The sequence below is a fragment of the Bos indicus genome, chromosome 23 (genome assembly GCF_029378745.1).
Source record: "Bos indicus isolate NIAB-ARS_2022 breed Sahiwal x Tharparkar chromosome 23, NIAB-ARS_B.indTharparkar_mat_pri_1.0, whole genome shotgun sequence".
NCBI classification, from domain to species: domain Eukaryota; kingdom Metazoa; phylum Chordata; class Mammalia; order Artiodactyla; family Bovidae; genus Bos; species Bos indicus.
The window spans coordinates 29,846,705-29,865,593 of NC_091782.1; the positions used below are offsets into that span (position 1 = coordinate 29,846,705).

General features: G+C 46.5%; 1 protein-coding gene across 1 annotated transcript; it reads left to right on the forward strand.

Annotated features, from left to right (window-relative positions):
* Positions 1-10,951: 10,951 nt before the first annotated feature.
* On the forward strand, positions 10,952-15,548 carry LOC109577076 (BOLA class I histocompatibility antigen, alpha chain BL3-7-like). The gene is made up of 8 exons (XM_019985828.2): positions 10,952-11,172; positions 11,494-11,763; positions 11,989-12,264; positions 12,866-13,141; positions 13,257-13,367; positions 13,786-13,818; positions 13,958-14,005; positions 14,168-15,548. Exons 1-8 carry the CDS (start codon positions 11,109-11,111, stop codon positions 14,170-14,172), a joined length of 1,083 nt encoding a protein of 360 aa, XP_019841387.2. The 5' UTR covers positions 10,952-11,108; the 3' UTR covers positions 14,173-15,548.
* Positions 15,549-18,889: the final 3,341 nt, after the last annotated feature.

Consider the following 18,889-nt stretch of genomic DNA (forward strand, 5'->3'; position numbering starts at 1 on the left):
TATACAACATCCAGAGGGAACAGTTGAACTGCTTTAGTGATGGAGAATTCAGCTGCTACCAAAGAAGCTGATTCCTGTGTAATCGTAATTGTTAATAAAAACAAAACCTTACGATGAACCCAATTCTGTCTCTCTGATGCTTCTACAGAAATGACCAATTTTTAATTCTGTTGTCAGACGGAATTTTTAAGCCTTCACATAACACTCTTCAATATTTGAAGAGTCTATTCTTAAGCAAATTATATCTCATCAGGCAAAACAAAAAAACAAAAACGGCTATTATCAGTGGGAAGGTTGGTTCAAATATTTCAGCCAATCATTACTATAGACATGAAGTTCTCCCTAATGACGCTTTATGTGCTTGCGTGCGTGCTAAGTCGCACAGTCGTGTCCTACTCTTTGCAACTCCATAGACTGTAGCCCGCCAGGCTCCTCTGTCCATGGGATTCTCCAGGTGAGAATACTGGAGTGGGTTGCCTTGCCCTCCTCCAGGGGGTCTTCCCAACCCAGAGATCGAACCCGCGTCTTTAACGCCTCCTGCATTGGCCGGTGAGTTCTTTATCACTAGGGACACCTGGGAATCCCAATGATGCTTTGAGGAAGTTTATTAATTCTCTAACTGAAGTGATATTTATTTAGCATATGCTTTCTGCCAGGCCCTGGGGATGCATTAGGTGAAAGCGAAAGTCGCTCAGTCGTGTCTGACTCTTTGCGACCCCATGGACTGTATAGTCCATGGAATTTTCCAGGCCAGAATATCGAGTGGGTAGCCTTATGGCAACCCACTGCAGTGTTCTTTCCTGGAGAATCCCAGGGCGGGGGAGCCTAGTGGGCTGCTGTCTATGGGGTCGCACAGAGTCGGACACGACTGAAGCGACTTAGAAGCAGCAGCAGCAGTCTTTCCCTTCTACAGGGGATCTTCCCAACCCAGGGATTGAACCCAGGTCTCCTTCATTGCAGGCAGATCTTTACCAGCTGAGCTACAAGGGTAGCCCAAGAACTTGCCTTGTGTGTTTCGATGCTAAATAGTCCAGCTGGAAATAGACATTCGGAATAGGGAGCAAGGGCGCCACTCTAGTCTGGGAGCAGCTCAGGACCTCCTTCCTGAGGAGGGGACGTTTGAAATCAGCCTTGAGGATGAACAGGAGTTGACGGGGCCCCTGTGGTCTGTATAGAGGGAAACCGCTGATAAGGAGTCGTGTGTGTATATTGGACGGTGTGGTGGTGTCACAGGACGGACCAAGTCTCTGGAGACTGGACAGTGGGCGCTCCACCTGGGCAGTCTTCACCCCAGCATGTCCTCCCCTACACTCTTAGCTGTGTTACTCCAGACAAGTTATTTTCCCTCTGTGCTCATCCGCATCTGCAAAACGGGCGACGTTTCAGGGATGTGGTGAGGGCTGGTTGAGTTGATATGGGAGGTGCTCAGGACAGTGTCTGGCACGTACTGGATGCTCAAGCCTCATTGGCTCTGGTGGCTGGAGGGAACCGAGGTGGGAGAGAGCGGGAGGCTGAGGATGGAGGCTGGGCCCTGGAAGCCCTCCTTGCCTGGTGGGATTTTCTTTTTGCTGACCCAAGATCCTATCAAAGACAAATGATATAAATTAGGTTCTAATCATGTCTGGATGGCATCACCGACTCGATGGACGTGAGTCTGAGTGAACTCCGGGAGTTGATGATGGACAGGGAGGCCTGGCGTGCTGCGATTCATGGGGTCGCAAAGAGTCGGATACAAATGAGCGACTGAACTGAACTGAAACTGAATCATGTCTCCTTCAGGCTCCTCTGGCCATGACAGTCTCTCAGACTTCCCTTTTTGTGTGATGACCTGGATGTTTTTGAGAATTGCTCAGGGATAGTGTGGAATGTCTCTCTAGTTGACTTGGGTTTTTGCAAAGAAGACCACAGGGATGAAGTGACATTCTCCACACATCAAGGGTTTATACTGTCCACTGGAATATCACTAATAAATTCACTTCAGCACCCACCTAAGATATATTTCCTCGGTTTCTCCTTGTGAAGTTCTATTTTTACTTCCTCACTGTCCACACTGTAGTCTTTGAAATATGGAAGGAAGGTACCATGTGCAGTCCACACTTAAGGGGCGCTCTGATATAAACTCTGCTGTGCAGGGGGTTGTGCAAATAAAAGTTTTCCAGTGAGATGGAGAAGTACTAGACTGATGAGCAGATGGGATGGAGAGTCTCTGTGTAGCTTCATAAGAAACTGCTGACTCATTACTAGCGACTGCCCTGCTTCCTATTCCTGCCCCAGTGAGCCAGGGTTTCTGCTGCTCCATGTCCTGGTCAGCACTTGGCATCACCGGTTCCTGGCTTCTAGCTACTCTACTAGGTGTGTGAGGATGTATCATTGCTGTGTTTATCTGCATGTCTTCATAACATGTGATGTTGAGCATCTTTTGGATGTATTTCCATATCATCTTGAGGAGGTGTCTGTTCAGACTTTTCTTTCATTAAATTGGTGTTTATTTTTATATTGTTGAATGTAATGGTTCTATGTATATTCTAAAACAAGTTCTTTTCCATATATGTGAATTTGCAAATAATTTGTTCCTGTCTGTGCCCTGAGCTCTTTCCCTGACAGAACAGTATTCATTAACGTCTAGATGTACATTTCTGAGAAGAGAAATCAGGAATTCCTAACTGCAGTGGTTTCTAAATAGAGGACTTGGGTGACTGGGATGGAGGGAGAACGTGAACTAGTTACTTTGTTTCTGCTGGAGCATCTTCTCAATCCTCTTGTGTGGAGTTAAAGAATGCTTTTGAAAAATGAGCTGAACATACCTTGCCCTTGGAAAACCCTTGACCAATCCCCTTCAGGCCACGTGTTAGCACATGCATTCTCTGCCCAGGACCCATCAGATGTTGACTGAGCTGTTCAGCCATAGAAATTCCACCACTGGAAAAGATGGGCTGACTTGTACGGACAGTTCTTCCCACAGAAAATAGCTGAAAATGCCATGGAAAATACAAAAACTGTCTTAAAAGCATCAAAGAGGGGACAAAGTCCTAACAGACGACCACACCTCTGAGAAGAAGGTTAAGATTCTGCTTGGCCTCCACAGAGAATTCCATCCTGAGAAGAGAAGAGACGCCCCTGTGAGTCGCTGCCCGGAGCCCAGGCACGGAGCCCAGGACGTCCAGCCTCATGTCCCCAGCTCTTCACTTTTCTACCCACCTGCCTTCTTTCTTCAAAATTTAAAGGAAGCTTTATAATTCTGGTTATGATGTATATGTATAACACATGATATGATAAAGGTTCACTGTAAAATAAGTTACAAAGGGTTGAAAGTGATAAAGGACAAAGTTAAAAGAACTGTAATCCTCACACAGGAGATATTTAGTTGCATTTACTTTTACTTTACTTTCGTTTTCCGGCTGCTGCCCAGGTGCTGGGACCTTCTCTAAACTGTTGAGCTCAGATCTCAGGGGCTCCCCTCTGTACTCTCCAGAAGCCACTTCCTGAGTCAGCTCACTTCCTCCTCCCTCCTCAGTCCCCTCTTGTACCTCCTTCCCTCGTCTTTACTCTTTTTTTTTTTTTTTTTAATATATGTATTTGTTTGGCTGTGTTGGGTCTTAGTCGCAGCACGAGGGAGCTTCCTTCTCCTTTGCCGTACATGGACTGTGGCACACGGGCTCCAGAGCAGCGGAACTTCAATAGCCACACCACGCCAGCTTAGCTGCTCAGTGTCCTGTGGGACCGTAGTTCCCTGACCCGGGATTGAAGGTGCGGACCTTGCACTGGCAGGCGAGTTCTTAACCACTGGACCAGCAGGAAGTCCTGTCAAATTGTTTCTGTGTCTTTGAGTTTGAATAGGTGCACATGTTTGTGTCTTTGTGAGTGTTTGATTAACACAGAGAAGAGTTATGGATTTTTATGACTTTTCATCTTTGGGTCATACAACTCTTCATTTCCCAAGTGTAAAATAGTCATATATATTTTGTCTAGGAGACAAGACTCCAAAGGTGAAGGAAAAAAGAATTGCTTGAATTTGAGGGGGAAGTGTAGAAGGAGAAGAATACCATAGAAACCGTTCTTTCCAGCTAGAGAAACCCCTGAAACGAGAAGCTGTGTGCCACAGCTTGAGAGTAGCCCCCACTCACCACAACTAGAGAAAAGCCCACAGAGCAATGCCCAGCACAGCCAAAAATAAATAAATAAAATTATATTTTTATAAAAGAATTTTAAGGTGGTGGATCCTTAGGTTACATCTTCTGCTTCATAATGTTGCAAGTATGTACAAGTCCTACAAGTTACTTGATTTATGTTGTGTTCAACAAACACTTTCTCTTGGGTTGAGTGAACACTTCTGTGTCTACTTATGCTTACCAGGTTAAGGAAAACACCAAGAGCTCAGTAGAATAGAGCCAAGAATTAGCTCCAGTGATGGGCAGTTTTGAACACTTATAATCTGAAGGTGGTATACCATGGTCTGCTTAATGTCTGCTTAACATTCTAGTTGCCAAAACACATATTAATGGAACTTTCTGTGCATGCTGCATTTTAAGGCTGTACCTTAAATAGACAAACCCACTATACTTATATAAAGACTGTATTTTAATATGCATCAATCTATGAGTCACAGAATAACTTTTGGGAGGGAGAGACTGAAAGTTAAGGACATTCTAGACACACACTGTCCGATATGCTGGCGACTAGTCATATTTGAATGAAATAAAATTAAAAGAGACACAGACTCACAGATACAGAACAGACTTGTGGTTGCCAAGAGGGAGGGGTGTGGGGGTTGGGGGTTGGTTAGCTGCAAACCATTACATAAAGAACGGATGAACAGGGGACTTCCCTGGTGATCCAGTGGTTAAGAATCCATCTTGCAAGGCAAGGCAAAAGGGTTCAATCTCTGGGCAGGGCACTAAGATCCCACATGCCTTGGAGTAACTGAACCCGCATACCAGGATGAAAAAGATCCCTCATGATGCACTGAACATCCTGTATGTTGCAACTAAGACCCAACGCAGCCAAGTAAATAAATAAATATTTTTTAAAAATAAAATGGATAAACAATGGTAGCACAGGTAACCCTATTCAACATCCTGGAATGAATCATAATGGAAAAGGATCTAAAGAAGAACCTATAAACGTGTGTAACTGAGTCACTTTGCCATACAGCAGAAACTAACACAACATTGTAAATCAACTAGACTTCAACCAAATAAATACAAATATGTGAACAACTGATTCATTGAATAAAAGAAAAGTACTCATCACAACACTCATGTGTGAGGTGCTGAAATAGCCACATGTAGCCAGTGTCTCCCTGAATAGAGAGCACAGATATAGAACAATTCCTTCATCACAGAACATTCCGTTGGACAGGCCTGCCTTCATGCTTTGTGGACCTAAGTCAGATGCATCAGACCACGTGAGGTGAAAGAGTCACTAGTATTTCTCTTAGACACTATGTCAGATTTCTGTCCAGGATATGAAGACAGATCAAGCTGGCGTGTAACCAAACCAACCCAGGTCATAAGTGTGTGCAGGGCCTCTAGGAACAAACTGCTCCCAGTTCCAAAGGGGAAACACCTGTCCCCCGATTCCCCTTCCCAGACTGAGGCGACTCCCTGGTATCAGTTCCTAGGGGGTCAGTTCTCTTGGAGAGGAGCCCAGAAGAAGGCCTTCCACTGGGTTTAAGGAGGCAGGGAGTCCAGTTCAAGGAGGAGATCTCCAAAACAAAGAGGAGGGAAAGACAGGGATCAGTTGGGAGACACCCTGGTTTACTCAGGACCGCAGTTCTCAGAGTGTGGTCTCTGGAGCCCCTGGGATCACTGAGATACTTTGACTGTTCACTACATGGACATTTGCTTTGAGGTAAAAGAGCAATAACAGAGATTATGTCAGCAAACTTCACTAGTAATTATTTTCACTACAATTTACTTGCAGGAAAAAAAAGGAAAGTTTTCTTATAACGTCCAGGTTGACGTATTAAAAGTTCTTATCTTTCCTTCATAAACCATAATGGAAAAGATATGAAAAAAATATACGTATAACTGAGTCACACTGCTGTACAGCACAAATTAACACAACAGTGTAAATCGACTATACTTCAGTAAAATACATTTTAAAAATAAACGAATAAAAGTCTTATGTCTCCTGAATTCATCATCCTTAAATCCGCGTTTTAAAGTATCTTCTGTAACCACTGAGCTGCTGGAGCTGCTGGAAGCCCCCACCCTGAGGAAAGGGAAGTTGGAGACTTAATGGTTCCCCCACTATGCAGCGCTCCCTGGGGGGAGCAGCACAAAGACGGTGGTGAAAGCATTATTCTTTGATAGTCTGAAGACACCCCAGGGGACACCTGGAGTCCACCCCCAAACCTGTGCTAGGGACAAGCATGGGCCCTTGGAGCCCTCCTGCTTCTCAGATTCCCAGGTGTTTTGGATGTTAATCCCCATCTGCTTCCATCAGCAGAAGGAGCGAGACCTTGGAGAAATGCGTGTGGGGAGGAGTGATGGGCCAGGTCTGAAAGGACACACTCCGGGTCCCACTAATGCAGCAGCAGCGTGGTCCTGTGACCACAGAGAGGCTGGGAAGTCCCCTCCCAAGAGGGGAGAACAGTTGAAGTTAATCAGCAACAGTGAGTACCCATTTCAATTTATTTAGTGTTCAGATATTTATTGACTCTTTACCACACGCCAAGCTCTGTGCGAACAGCAGCCTGAGACTTGACTGAGCAGCACCTTGGTCTGGGAGAAACGGAATCCACAGCACAGAAGACCTGTTAGGAAGTGCCTGCCATCCCAGGAGAAAGGATAAAGGAAACATCTTCTGGAAGTTCATAGAGTGATTCTAGACTGGAAGGTCCCTGGAGATGATAGGATTTGGTCTCCACTTGCAGAGAAGAACAGGATACCAGTGGGGGAGCCTGGAACTGGAGCTTAGAAGCGGGGCCTGTAAGTACAAGTTATCATAAGGAATACTATGATATTGAATTCATTGAATCCATACATTCTAAAGTTATAGATGGATGGAATAATTACTCATTATATTAAGTGAAAAAGAGATCAGTAAGATGAATTCATCCCATATTTTAGAAAGCTATATAAATTTAGATGAAACCACACAGATACGTTGAGTCAAAGTTTTCTAATTTTCAAACTGTTTTATTGTTAATATATATAAAGAGAAAAGTGCCACAAACTGCTTTGCTTGGATAGACTAACTTCTCCACAACAGACACTCAGAGCTGGGGTGTAGACAAGTGAACCCAGTACGTCCCCAACTCTCCCTGCAGGTCCCCTGAGGGAGCGACCTCTTCTCTAGTCTCCCTTGTGGACTCAGCGCCTGACTCAGGGGCTCAGTCAACACTCCCTGAAGTGCTACACTTGGGAAGTGGCCTCTTGTGTCCTAGTCAAGAGAGTGATTTCCTCTAGAAGGCACCGCCAAAGCACTGAATCTTACAGAAGTGGGTTTGCTCTAACAGCAGGACTGTGACGGTGGCAAGTGTGAGTGTTGGCTCTTTTACTGAAGAAGCCAGGGGGCCCTGCAGCACTCATGCCATTTCTCACAAGGCCACCAGAGGGCGGTGTGCAGCTGCTTAAGACAAACCAGCCCCATTCAAATATCCTTTCCAAGGTAGCCTTGTCAAAACATGTTTTACAAAGTCAGAGGATTTCTTTAAAGTACATTGATTGCTTTTTGTCTTTAGTCTCATTTGGACACTAGCGGAAGTCCACTATAAGTAACAACTATAAGGTGAGCCCCTGACAGAAGTTGACCCTGTGGTACACAGACGAATAAACTTACATGTCCAGTCCCCCATCTGTCCATCTCTGTCCAGTACTCCCTCCCTCTCTTCAGTTCAGTTCAGTTGCTCAGTTGTGTCCGACTCTTTGGGACCCCATGAACTGCAGCATGCCAGGCCTCCCTGTCCATCACGAACTCCTGCAGTTTACCCAAACTCAAGTCCATTGAGTAGGTGATGCCATCCAACCATCTCATCCTCTATTGTCCCCTTCTCCTCCTGCCCTTAATCTTTCCCAGCATCACGGTCTTTTCAAATGAGTCAGCTCTTCACATCAGGTGACCAAAGCATTGGAACTTCAGCTTCAACATCAGTCCTTCCAATGAACACCCAGGACTGATCTCCTTTAGAATGGACTGGTTGGATCTCCTTGCAGTCCAAGAGACTCTCAAGAGTCTTCTCCAACACCACAATTCAAAAGCATCAATCCTTTGGTACTCAGCTTTCTTTATAGTCCAACTCTTACATCTATACACAACTACTGGAAAAACCATAGCTTTGACTAGATGGACCTTTGTTGGCAAAGTAATGTCTCTGCTTTTTAACATGCTATCTAAGTTGGTCATAGCTTTCCTTCCAAGGAGCAAGCATCTTTTAATTTCATGGCTTCAGTCACCATCTGCAGTGATTTTGGAGGCCAAGAAAATAAAGTCTCTCACTGTTTCCATTGTTTTCCCATCTATTTGCCATGAAGTGATGAGACCAGATGCCATGATCTGTTATCTGAATGTTGAGTTTTAGGCCAACTTTTTCACTCTCCTTTTCCACCTTCCTCAAGAGGCTTTTTAGTTCTTCGATTTCTGCCATAAGGGTGGTGTCATCTGCATATCTGAGGTTATTGATATTTCTCCCAGCAATCTTGATTCCAGCTTGTGTTTCATCCAGCCTGGCATTTCTCATGATGTACTCTGCATAGAAGTTAAATAAGCGGGGTGACAATATACAGCCTTGATGTACTGCTTTCCCAATTTGGAACCAGTCTGTTATTCCATGTCCAGTTCTAACTGTTGTTTCCTCACCTGCATATAGGTTTTGCAGGAGGTAGGTAAGGTGGTCTGGGAGTCCCATCTCTTGAAGAATATTCCAGTTTGTTGTGATCTACACAGTCAAAGGCTTTAGAGTAGTCAATGAAGCAGAAGTAGATGTTTTTCTTTAACTCTCTTGCTTTTTCTATGATCCAAACGATATTGGCACTTTGATCTCTGATTCCTCTGCCTTTTCTAAATCCAGCTGGAACATCTAGAAGTTCTTGGTTCACATACTGTTGAAGCCTAGCTTGGAGAATTCTGAGCATAATATTGAGAGTGTGTGAAATGAGTGCAAATGTACAGTAGTTTGAAGATTCTTTGGCATTGCCCTTTTTTGGGATTGGAATGAAAATGGACGTTTTCCAGTCCTATGGCCACTGCTGAGTTTTCCAAATTTGCCAGCATATTGAGTGCAGCACTTTAACAGCATCATCTTTTAAGATTTGAAATAGCTCAGCTGGAATTCCATCTCCTCCACTAGTTTTGTTCATAGTGATGCTTCCTGAGGCCCACTTGACTTCACCCTCCAGGATGTCTGGCTCTAGGTCAGTGATCACACCATCCTGGTTAGATGAGTTTTTAAGATATGTTTTGTAGAGTTCTTCAGTATATTCTTGACACTTCTTAATAATCTTCTCATTAATGTTATTAATGGGATTTAATATTAATGAATCTTACCCTCTTTTCTAGAATTATTTTGCGTCAATCTGAATGTCAGCTTTCTCATTTTGAGATATAACATTTTAATGACATATATGCTCTAACCATTTTTAATGCTTCCTTCAGAAATGTTGCATTTGCAATTCTTTCCCTCAGAACAATCTTTCTGGTTTACCTGGTGGTTAATGTCTTACCATAATTTGAACTTTATTGACTGCTAATACTTAATACAGGTTGCTCTCCTGTTTCCCTGGTTTGCTATTTCAAAGAATCAAAAACTATCAATACTTTAAAAAAAATGGTGTGAATATTGGCCTTTCAAGTTTTTCATGCTTAAGCAAACTTCAGAAAATTGTGTTCTAATCTTAATATATACCTTGCACAAATATTGCTCTGTTGTTTTCCCTACTGTAAAAAATGAGCTGCTTCTTTTAGGAAAATAACAGGCTTGTGGTCGTATCTCAAAATGCTAATAAATGGTTATTTTTCTTAAAAAGAACTATCCTCTATGATGACATGGGAAGTATACATCAAGCATTTCTGCTACATTGCAAAGTCCTATGTCCCAAGGAAAATCATTTGTATGAGCTGAACTACCCTATTTTTCATAGAACGCAATTTTGATTTGAAAGAAGGAATGACACTGGAAGATCTATAAAACTTAATGAAACAATGAATTACTTAAAAAAAAATCTTACATTAGTACAAGTGACATCTACTGTGCAAAATAGGCTTATGGATTTTAATGTAACAGAATAGGAAATAGTGATATTATTTCAGGTCCACTGAGAAAATAATCTCTAAGAAACTATCACTTGTGTAGTTTTAGTTTTGTATCAAAGATAAACATCCTCAAGTAACAGGAAAGGTTATTAAAAATATTACTCCTACCTACGTATGGTCCTTTTTATTTTCATAGATTTCAATCAAAATAACCAATTCAATGCAAAAACAAACATAAAATCCAGTGAGACAGACAAGGAAAAGACTTGCAAAAATATAATAATGAAAAAACTTTCACTGTTCCCACTATAGAGTTTATTTGGAGAAATTGTTATTTTTCATATAAAAATCATGGGTTATTAACATTATTCTAAATAAATTAGTTGAAAATGTTTAAACTGCTATTTCAACTACAGAAAATATCGATAGAAGTAACCACATAAACAAAATTATCTTTGGGGTCCTCACTAATTTGTAGGACTGTATAAATATCCTGACCAAAATGTTCTGAAAATCTCTGACTACACAGTCGCTGGGTCAGGACTCGGGGACTGTATGACTGCAGAGTTCTCGGTGCAGGAGAGGAGGGATCAGGGCAAAGTCCCAGATACCGGATCTGGTTCTCAAGGCCTCAGCGTCTCAGAGTCAAGGGCCTTGTTTGGGGCGGGGACTGGCCGTGTTGGGGATCCCTAGTCTCCTCGAGTTTCACTTTCTCTTCGCAATCTGTGTTGTGCCTTTCTGGCCGGACACTCGTGTCGCGGCCCTAGTTCTCACTCCCATTGGGTGTCTGGTTTCTAGACGCCAATCAGCGGCCCCGCGGTTCCCGAGTGTAACGTCTGCACCGGTACCCAGCCGGCCCGACCCCTACCCTCCGCTGGGACTCAGTTTCTCCCCAGACCCTGAGGATACGGGTCATGGGGCCGCGAACCCTCCTCCTGTTGCTCTCGGGGGTCCTGGTCCTGACCGAGACCTGGGCCGGTGAGTGCGGGGTCGGGAGGGAACAGCCTCTGCGGGGAGGGGCGAGCGGACCGCCCGGGGGCCGGGGGTAGTGGGGTGGGCAGGACCCCCAGGGAAGGAGCCACGCCGCCGCCCTCGCCCAGACCCGTCCTCTCCCACCTGGTCCCGTCCTGTCCCTCCCCTGCTTCCCGCCCCTTTTCTCTCCCCCAAGAAGTCCGGGTCCTCCGACCTTTTCAGTCTCACGGGCCCCTAGCCCCCTCCCCACTCCCGGCCCCATCACCTCTGACCCGGGACCCGCTCCAGGACGAACATCGGGCCGGTCTCACCCCACCCCGCCCCCAGGCTCCCACTCCCTGAGCTATTTCAACACCGGAGTGTACCAGCCCGGCCTCGGGGAGCCGCGATTCTTTGCCGTCGGCTACGTGGACGACACGCAGTTCGCGCGGTTCGACAGCGACGCCCCGAATCCGAGAATGGAGCCGCGGGCGCCGTGGATGGAGCAGGAGGGCCCGGAATATTGGGAAGAGATGACACGAGATGCCAAGGAAAGTCAACAGAAATCCCGATTATGCTTGTACAACCTGCGCGGCTACTACAACCAGAGCGAGGCCGGTGAGCGACGCGGGCCCGGGTCCAGGTCACGACCCCCATCCCCAGGGACTGGCTGGGGTCGCCCCGAATCTCTGGGTCCGAGGGTCACTTCGACATTGCGGGATCCTCACCGCCCTCCGCCCCCCGACTCAGGAGGAGCCTGGGGAAGTGGGGTGGGGGGTGGGAATTGACCCGGTTTCATTTTCAGTTTGAGTTTAATCACCGCGAGTGGTCGGGGCGGGTCAGAATCTCACATCCTCCAGGTGATGTTTGGCTGCGAAGTGGGGCCGGACGGGCGCCTGCTCCGCGGATTCTGGCAGAAGGCCTACGACGGCAGAGATTACATCGCCCTGAACGAAGACCTGCGCTCCTGGACCGCAGCGGACACGGTGGCTCAGATCACCAAGCGCAAGTGGGATGTCTCCGGGCAGGCAAAGATCCAACGGAACTACCTAGAGGTCAAGTGCGTGCAGTGGCTCCTCAGACACCTGGAGACGGGAAAGGACACGCTGCTGCGCGCAGGTATGAGGGGCACCGGGCCTCCCTGATCTCCTCTCAGGCTGGAGCTGGCTTTCCACGAGGAGAGGAAAATGGGCTCCTTCTGGAAACACCGCCCCAACTTCTTATCTGGAGAGGGGGGAATACCCAAGGTTTTCATGTTCTGTACAAGACAGTGATACACCAGTGGCCCCATTTCTCTGAAGGACAGTTAAAGCATTCAGTATATTTGGAGAAGCAGAAAACCATCCCCGAAATAACTGGTCAGCAGTGCCCTTTGACCCTGACTGCCATCTGTGAACCATGAGTTTCTCTCAAGGCCTGTTCTCACCCTGAGACCATCTTAGGAGGCCAGACTCCAGCTTTTCTGAGACATTCAGCCTCCACCCAAATTAGGACCATTACTCTGTATTTTCCCCTTACATGGAGTCTCCTACCTTGGCACTCACCCTGACTCTAGAACTTTCCAAGAACTAAGAGTTTTTCCCAGACCCTGGAGTCCAGGCTGGTGTCTGATGTTTGTGCTGCTTCTTTTCAAACCCATTATCTCGTCCATTCTCAGCATGGTCATGTGGTACTGCTTCAGAGGCCCATGGAGTGTGAATTTTCTGATTCTTCTCTTCAGACCCTCCAAAGACACATGTGGCCCATCACCGCATCTCTGACCGTGAGGTCACCCTGAGGTGCTGGGCCCTGGGCTTCTACCCTAAGGAGATCACACTGACCTGGCAGCAAGACGGGGAAGACCTGACTCAGGACATGGAGCTTGTGGAGACCAGGCCTTCAGGGGATGGAACCTTCCAGAAGTGGGCGGCCCTGGTGGTGCCTTCTGGAGAGGAGCAGAGATACACGTGCCGTGTGCAGCACGAGGGGCTTCAGGAGCCCCTCACCCTGAGATGGGGTAAGGAGGGGGTCGGAATGGAGCTTCCTCTCGGTAAAGCAGGAGCCCTTCTGGACATGTTCAGCAAGGTCAGGACTGAAGCCTGAAGTCTGGGCCCCTTCCCTTTCTTCCACAGAACCTCCTCAGCTCTCTGTCCTCATCAAGGGCATCATTGTTGGCCTGATTCTCCTCATGGTCACTGGAGCTGTGGTGACTGGAGCTGTGATTTGGAGGAAGAAGCACTCAGGTAGGGAAAGGAGGGAGGGATCTGAATGTTCTTGTCTCTGGCCCAGGTGGAAGTTTGCCTGCCTCATTACTGAAAAGTACCCTCCACACACATGTGGAATCTGAGCTGATGCTAAGACTGACCCTTTTGTAAAATACATGTGAAAGTGAAAGACAAATTTTTCATCTTCATAATTCCAGTTGGGGGCCTGTGTCTCAGCATTTGAAGGTCAGGAGGGAACGTCCCTGCTGAGGACAGACCTCCAGGAGGGCAGCTGGTCCAGTCCCCCCAACGTCTCCTTCCTTCATGTTCCTGAGCCTATCCTGGATTTTTGGTCACAGTTCTGAAAAGTTCTTTGTGTCCAGGACTGGGGAGTTCCTCTAGGATCTCATGACTCAGTCGTCTCCCTGGTCTCTCACATGATACTTTCTTCTCACAGGTGAAAAAGGAAGGGGCTACACCCAGACTGCAAGTAAGTACAGAGAGGGTGATTCCTGAGACCCTTGTGAGGGTGCAGACAGGAGGCCATGCGGGACTCACCCTCCTCAAAGTGCCTTCTCCAGTTTCTGTCCTGTGGGTTCTGACCATGCTCTGGTCTTGTTCTCCCCCAGGCAGTGACAGTGACCAGGGCTCTGATGTGTCTCTCACGGTTCCTAAAGGTGAGACCCTGGGGCTTTTAGATTGGGAGAGGAGTTGGGGCAGAGGGAACACACTGGGTGGCAGGGGTCTCTGAGTGGGACATGTGACCGTGTGAGGGGCTATGGAGATTGTCAGGCCTTACATGACTGACTGAACTGGTTCCTGATTCTTTTCTCTCACAGGGTGAGACAGCTGCCTTGTGGGGAGTGAGTGATGCTCTGTCCCACTTTGCCACGTCAGATCCCCGGACCCCTCTTTCTGCAGCTGCATCTGAAGGTGTCTGTGCTCCTATAGGGTAACATGAAGAGGTGGGGTGCCGGGAGCCAGCACAGGAGTTCCCACCCATGACAAGGTCATGCGGGTGAGCTTTGACGGGCAAGGCGAGTCAGGGCTCAAGAGGCCCCCTGAACCTGCCTGAGCGTCTACCCCAAAACCAGAATCTGTCTGTTTTACTATTTTATGACTTTTACCAACTCCCCTGACATTCATGGGGGGCTATTCCCAACCACCTTTCTCTGTAAGAAAATCAACCCGACCACCTTTCTCTAAAGAAAATCAACTTAGAGCTCTACTTAATAAGTCTCCTGGGCATAATATGCTATGCTAAGTCACTTCAGTCGTGTCCGACTCTGTGCGACCCCATAGATAGCAGCCCATTAGGCTCCTCTGTCCCTGGGATTCTCCAGGCAGGAATACTGGAGTGGGTTTCCATTTCCTTCTCCAATGCATTAAAGTAAAAAGTGAAAGTCAAGTCACTCAGTCGTGTCCGACTCTTCGAGACCCCATGGACTGTAGCCTACCAGGCTCCTCCGTCCATGGATTTTCCAGGCAGGAGTACTGGAGTGGAGTGCCATTGCCTTCTCCGTGGGCATAATAGGAGTGTTTCAATTCAAACCCCTCTGCTGACTTTCTAGCTTGCCTGACAGGTTTCTTCAGACTACTGCAGCTACGCATGTGATTGTTCACAGCCTCCCAACCATGAGAGGCACGGAAGCTTAAGATATTTTAACAATGCTGAGCTTCTCAGAGAGTTAAAATTGTTAGAATAGAACTAGTAGAGGATTTCTTTGTTGAGCTAATGCTTGCTGCCAAGTTTCCATATCCCTTACCTACTGTGTCCCTGGGAGTGTATTGATTAATATAGTTGGTGTATAGAAATGTAAGTAGTAGCTTTAATGTTTGTAACCTTGGACCCTTGAGTTAATTCTTTTCTTGTTATAGCCCACCACACTTTTGCCCTATAGGAATGCAACTTTATCTAATGCTTTCAGAGGGTGGCGCCTGACTTTAGAATAATCACCTTTAGAGAAAATAAGTTTTCTGATTGACTAACCATTATTCAGAAGAAAGGGTCATAAAATGTTAAGAGGCCTCCTGGCCAGAAGATGATGTAAATCACCTAAAGCCTTTGCATATGATAAGTTTGCAGAAAGAAAGCCGGCCTTCGATATAGAGTCAAGGACTGCTGACCTTGCATGACTCTACATCCCCCTATTATCCTCTATGCACAACTTAAGGTATAAAAGCTACTTTGGAAAATAACATTGTGGACCTTGCTCAACAGGCTTGGTCTCCCTGTGTCGTTCTTGCTTCCTTTTCTCTCCTTTTCTTCTCTTCTCTGTTCTTCCTTCAGGATGACTAATTTGGAGCACGGGGGCCCTCTGAGACCACTTATTTGCCTGGGCTTCTAAGATCCACCTGAGAAGGTGTCTAAGGTGGGGAACTTTCCGCGATTTGAGAGGGTGCCTGTGGCCTCCGTGGGCAGTGCAAACCTGATGTCACAGGTTTTATTGGCTTTCTGAGTAAACCAATTAGTTCAAGCCTCTGTCTCTTTCTCCTTTTATCTATCTTTTTGCCAACGCCTTCCTCCCAAGGGAATCCCTGGATCCAACCGGGGCTGGATCCCGGTAGTGGGGAGACTGCCAACCTCTTCCAATCCAAACTCCTGGATTTAAAAAGTGCTGCCTAATAGTCACAGCAGGAGGAATATGCAACCTGTCAGCCTGGGATCTTTTCTGAAGAGAAAATATCATTGTGTGTAGAGTGCAGACCGGTTGGTGTGGGAGGGCGGGTGATCCATTCTTGTGGGGAAAGCACAGGCAGCACTGATGTCAGTGTGAATGGATGATGTGCTGTAGCTGCTGCGAGAGAGCAAGTGGCTTGAGTTCACATTAATGAAGATGGAATACAGAGGCGTCTACACTGATCCTTCCTTCATCTGGTATTTGTTGTGTGTCTGATAGATGATGCTCTATTTTTGCATCAGTGAAACCTCAGTGAACTAACAGCAGACACCCTTTGTTGGCCTCGGGCAGTGTGTTCTGGTGAGGGGGGCAGAGTGAGCCTAATAAGTGAGGGAAGTGTCTGCCTAGAGACTGGCAAGCGCTCTGAGGAAGGTGACCCAGAGAATAAGTGTGTGGGTACAGGGAATGTGGCTGTTTTACTAGGGTGGTCAGTGTAGGCCTCGTTGAGGAGATGATCTTTGAGTAAAGATGTGAAGGACATGAATGTCCACAAGCATGTCTGGGGGTAGTTCTCTCCAGGCAGAGGAGCCTCCAGTGCAAATACAGGAGGGCAGGAGAGTGTGTGTGTGTTCAAGGAAGAGCCAGAGGCAGGTGTGGCTGGAAGAGCAAGGAATTTCGATGAGATCCAGTGTCTGGCCAGATCATGTGTGCCTCCAGGATATTAGAAGGTGTCTTATGTCTGTGAAATATGTGGACTCACAAGATGGTTTGAGTTGAAGATGAGCTGGTGTGACTGCTCGTTAGAAGCATCAGTCTAACTGCTGAGCAGAAATCAGGAGGTGAAGGGTGAGCGAGGCAGTGGAGGAGCCTGAAGGATTAGTGTAGTGTCCAGGGTGGGGATGCTGGTGCTCCCCTGGACCCGCATTAGATCTAGACAGTCGGGAGTGGAGCCTGAGAATCTGCATTTGTAATAAGGTTGGTGCTGATGCTCCTGGTCTTCAGATCACACTTTTAGTAGCAGGAATGTACATAGACCGGGATTCCCACATGCTGTGTATCAGCCTCACACAAGGAGGTTGTTAAAGAAGCAATCCTTGGTCTTGTCCTAATACTCTGAGAAGGTGGTTCTGGGGAGAGGCTGAGCATTTCATAAGAAGCCCCACAAGCAATTCTGGTGATCAGCCAATTTGGGACTCCCTGAGGCATATGAAAGTGAGTGGCCAGAGAGGGGTCTTAAATCCACATTTAAAAGCATTTTTTTTCTTCAGAAAGAAAAGGGAATTTATATTGACAATTCATATTGTCAATTATGAGGTGTGATGCTGAGAAATAATGTAGTTCTTATTCCACCTGAAGACTTAGGCAGTGGTTCACAGTTCAGCGTAATGAAGTCCTTGCTCTCTGAAACTATTCTCCAGGTTGAGTTCTCCTCACTTATTCTTGGAGCCAACAATGGGATCCAAATAAAGTTAGACATACAGTACTATATATAAATGGCTCCACAGGAACAGGATCCAGTGTCCACTCCAGGCCAGGTCCCACAAAGGAACTTTCGGCCCTGCTGGGGCACAGCGTCACTGCTCACACAGTGAGCCCCTCGTGCTGGGCGTGGACCCCGTGCTGAGGACGGCCATCACTGAGGCTCCTGACAACTGGAGGTTGTGTGACTCCCACTCTCAACATCCTTGTCAGATGCATCCTGCATAGTTCCAGCTTCTCTGTGTCACAGCGTCCTGAGTAGAGTCTGACATGTGGTCACCTGAGTGGTGGGACCTCAGCATCATGCTGTGCGCTCTGGCAAGAATATGTGGGAAAGTGGGTTTTCTTCTTTAGTGGAGGAAGGTGGTCTCTGCCTCCTACCAAGACTCTTTCAGTGTAGAAGTCTCCTAATGTGGAAATGCTCCTAATCAGGTGAGGGGGAGAGAGGGATGGACAAGAATGTCAAATTTCAATTGTTAGAGCAAAGATCTGGAACTGGAACTTGACCTGGTACAATGCAGGCACTCGGGTTTGGCTGAAAGAACAAGCGACTGATAAATGCCATCCGGGGTAGACATCTGCTTGCTTGTTTGTTTTCTTTTGTTTTCACTGGAGTGTAATTGATTTACAATGCTGGGTCACTTTCTGCTGTAGAATACAGTGAATCACCTATAAATATATTCAGTCTTTTCTAGATTCTTTCTGCAAATACGCCATTAGAGAGTGCTGGGTAGAGTTCCCTGTGCTATGCAGTATCCACAGCACTTTAAAGTGCTGCCCAGATGGTGGTGGAGGGAGATCCTAGGAGGATGGCTCTGCTCCAGATGCAGAAGAATCCAGACCAGGTGGGAGCACATCAGCAGGGTCCAGGATGACATTTCCAAAAAAGGAAAAACTGGTGGAATATCCAAAGTATCCACACTTCTTGAGTCAGTCATGCAAACAGGGGAATCATTAGAGCTGAATTCCTGAGAGCTTCATAGAACATAATCAGCAAAAACAAAGCCTCATCAAGAGGCTCTTCAGTTCTTCACTTTCTGCCATTAAAGTGGTATCATCTTCTTATCTGGGGTTCTTGATATTTATTTCTCCTGGCAATCTTGATTCCAACTTGTGATTCATCCAGCCTGGCATCTTGCCAGCATATAAGTTAAATAAGCAGGGTGACAATGTACAGCCTTATTATACTCCTTTGGCAATTTTAAGCCAGTCCGTAATTCTGTGTCTGTTTCTATCTATTGCTTCTTGACCTGCATACAGGTTTTCAGGAGGCAAGTAAGATAGCCTGGTATTCCCAATCTTTAAGACTATTCCACAGTTTGTTGTGATCCACACAGTCAAAGCCTTTAGCATAGTCAATGAAGCAGATGTTTTTTTGGAATTCTGTTGCTTTCTTTGTGATCCAACAAATGCTGGCAATTTGATCTCTGGTTCCTCTGCCTTTTCTAAACCCAGCTTGTA

Coding starts and splice junctions, on each gene's coding strand:
- LOC109577076 (XM_019985828.2), top strand. CDS start 11,109: ATGGGGCCGCGAACCCTCCTCCTGTTGCTCTCGGGGGTCCTGGTCCTG. Junction 11,173..11,493: donor CCTGACCGAGACCTGGGCCG/GTGAGTGCGGGG, acceptor CCCCGCCCCCAG/GCTCCCACTCCCTGAGCTAT. Junction 13,142..13,256: donor GCCCCTCACCCTGAGATGGG/GTAAGGAGGGGG, acceptor TTTCTTCCACAG/AACCTCCTCAGCTCTCTGTC.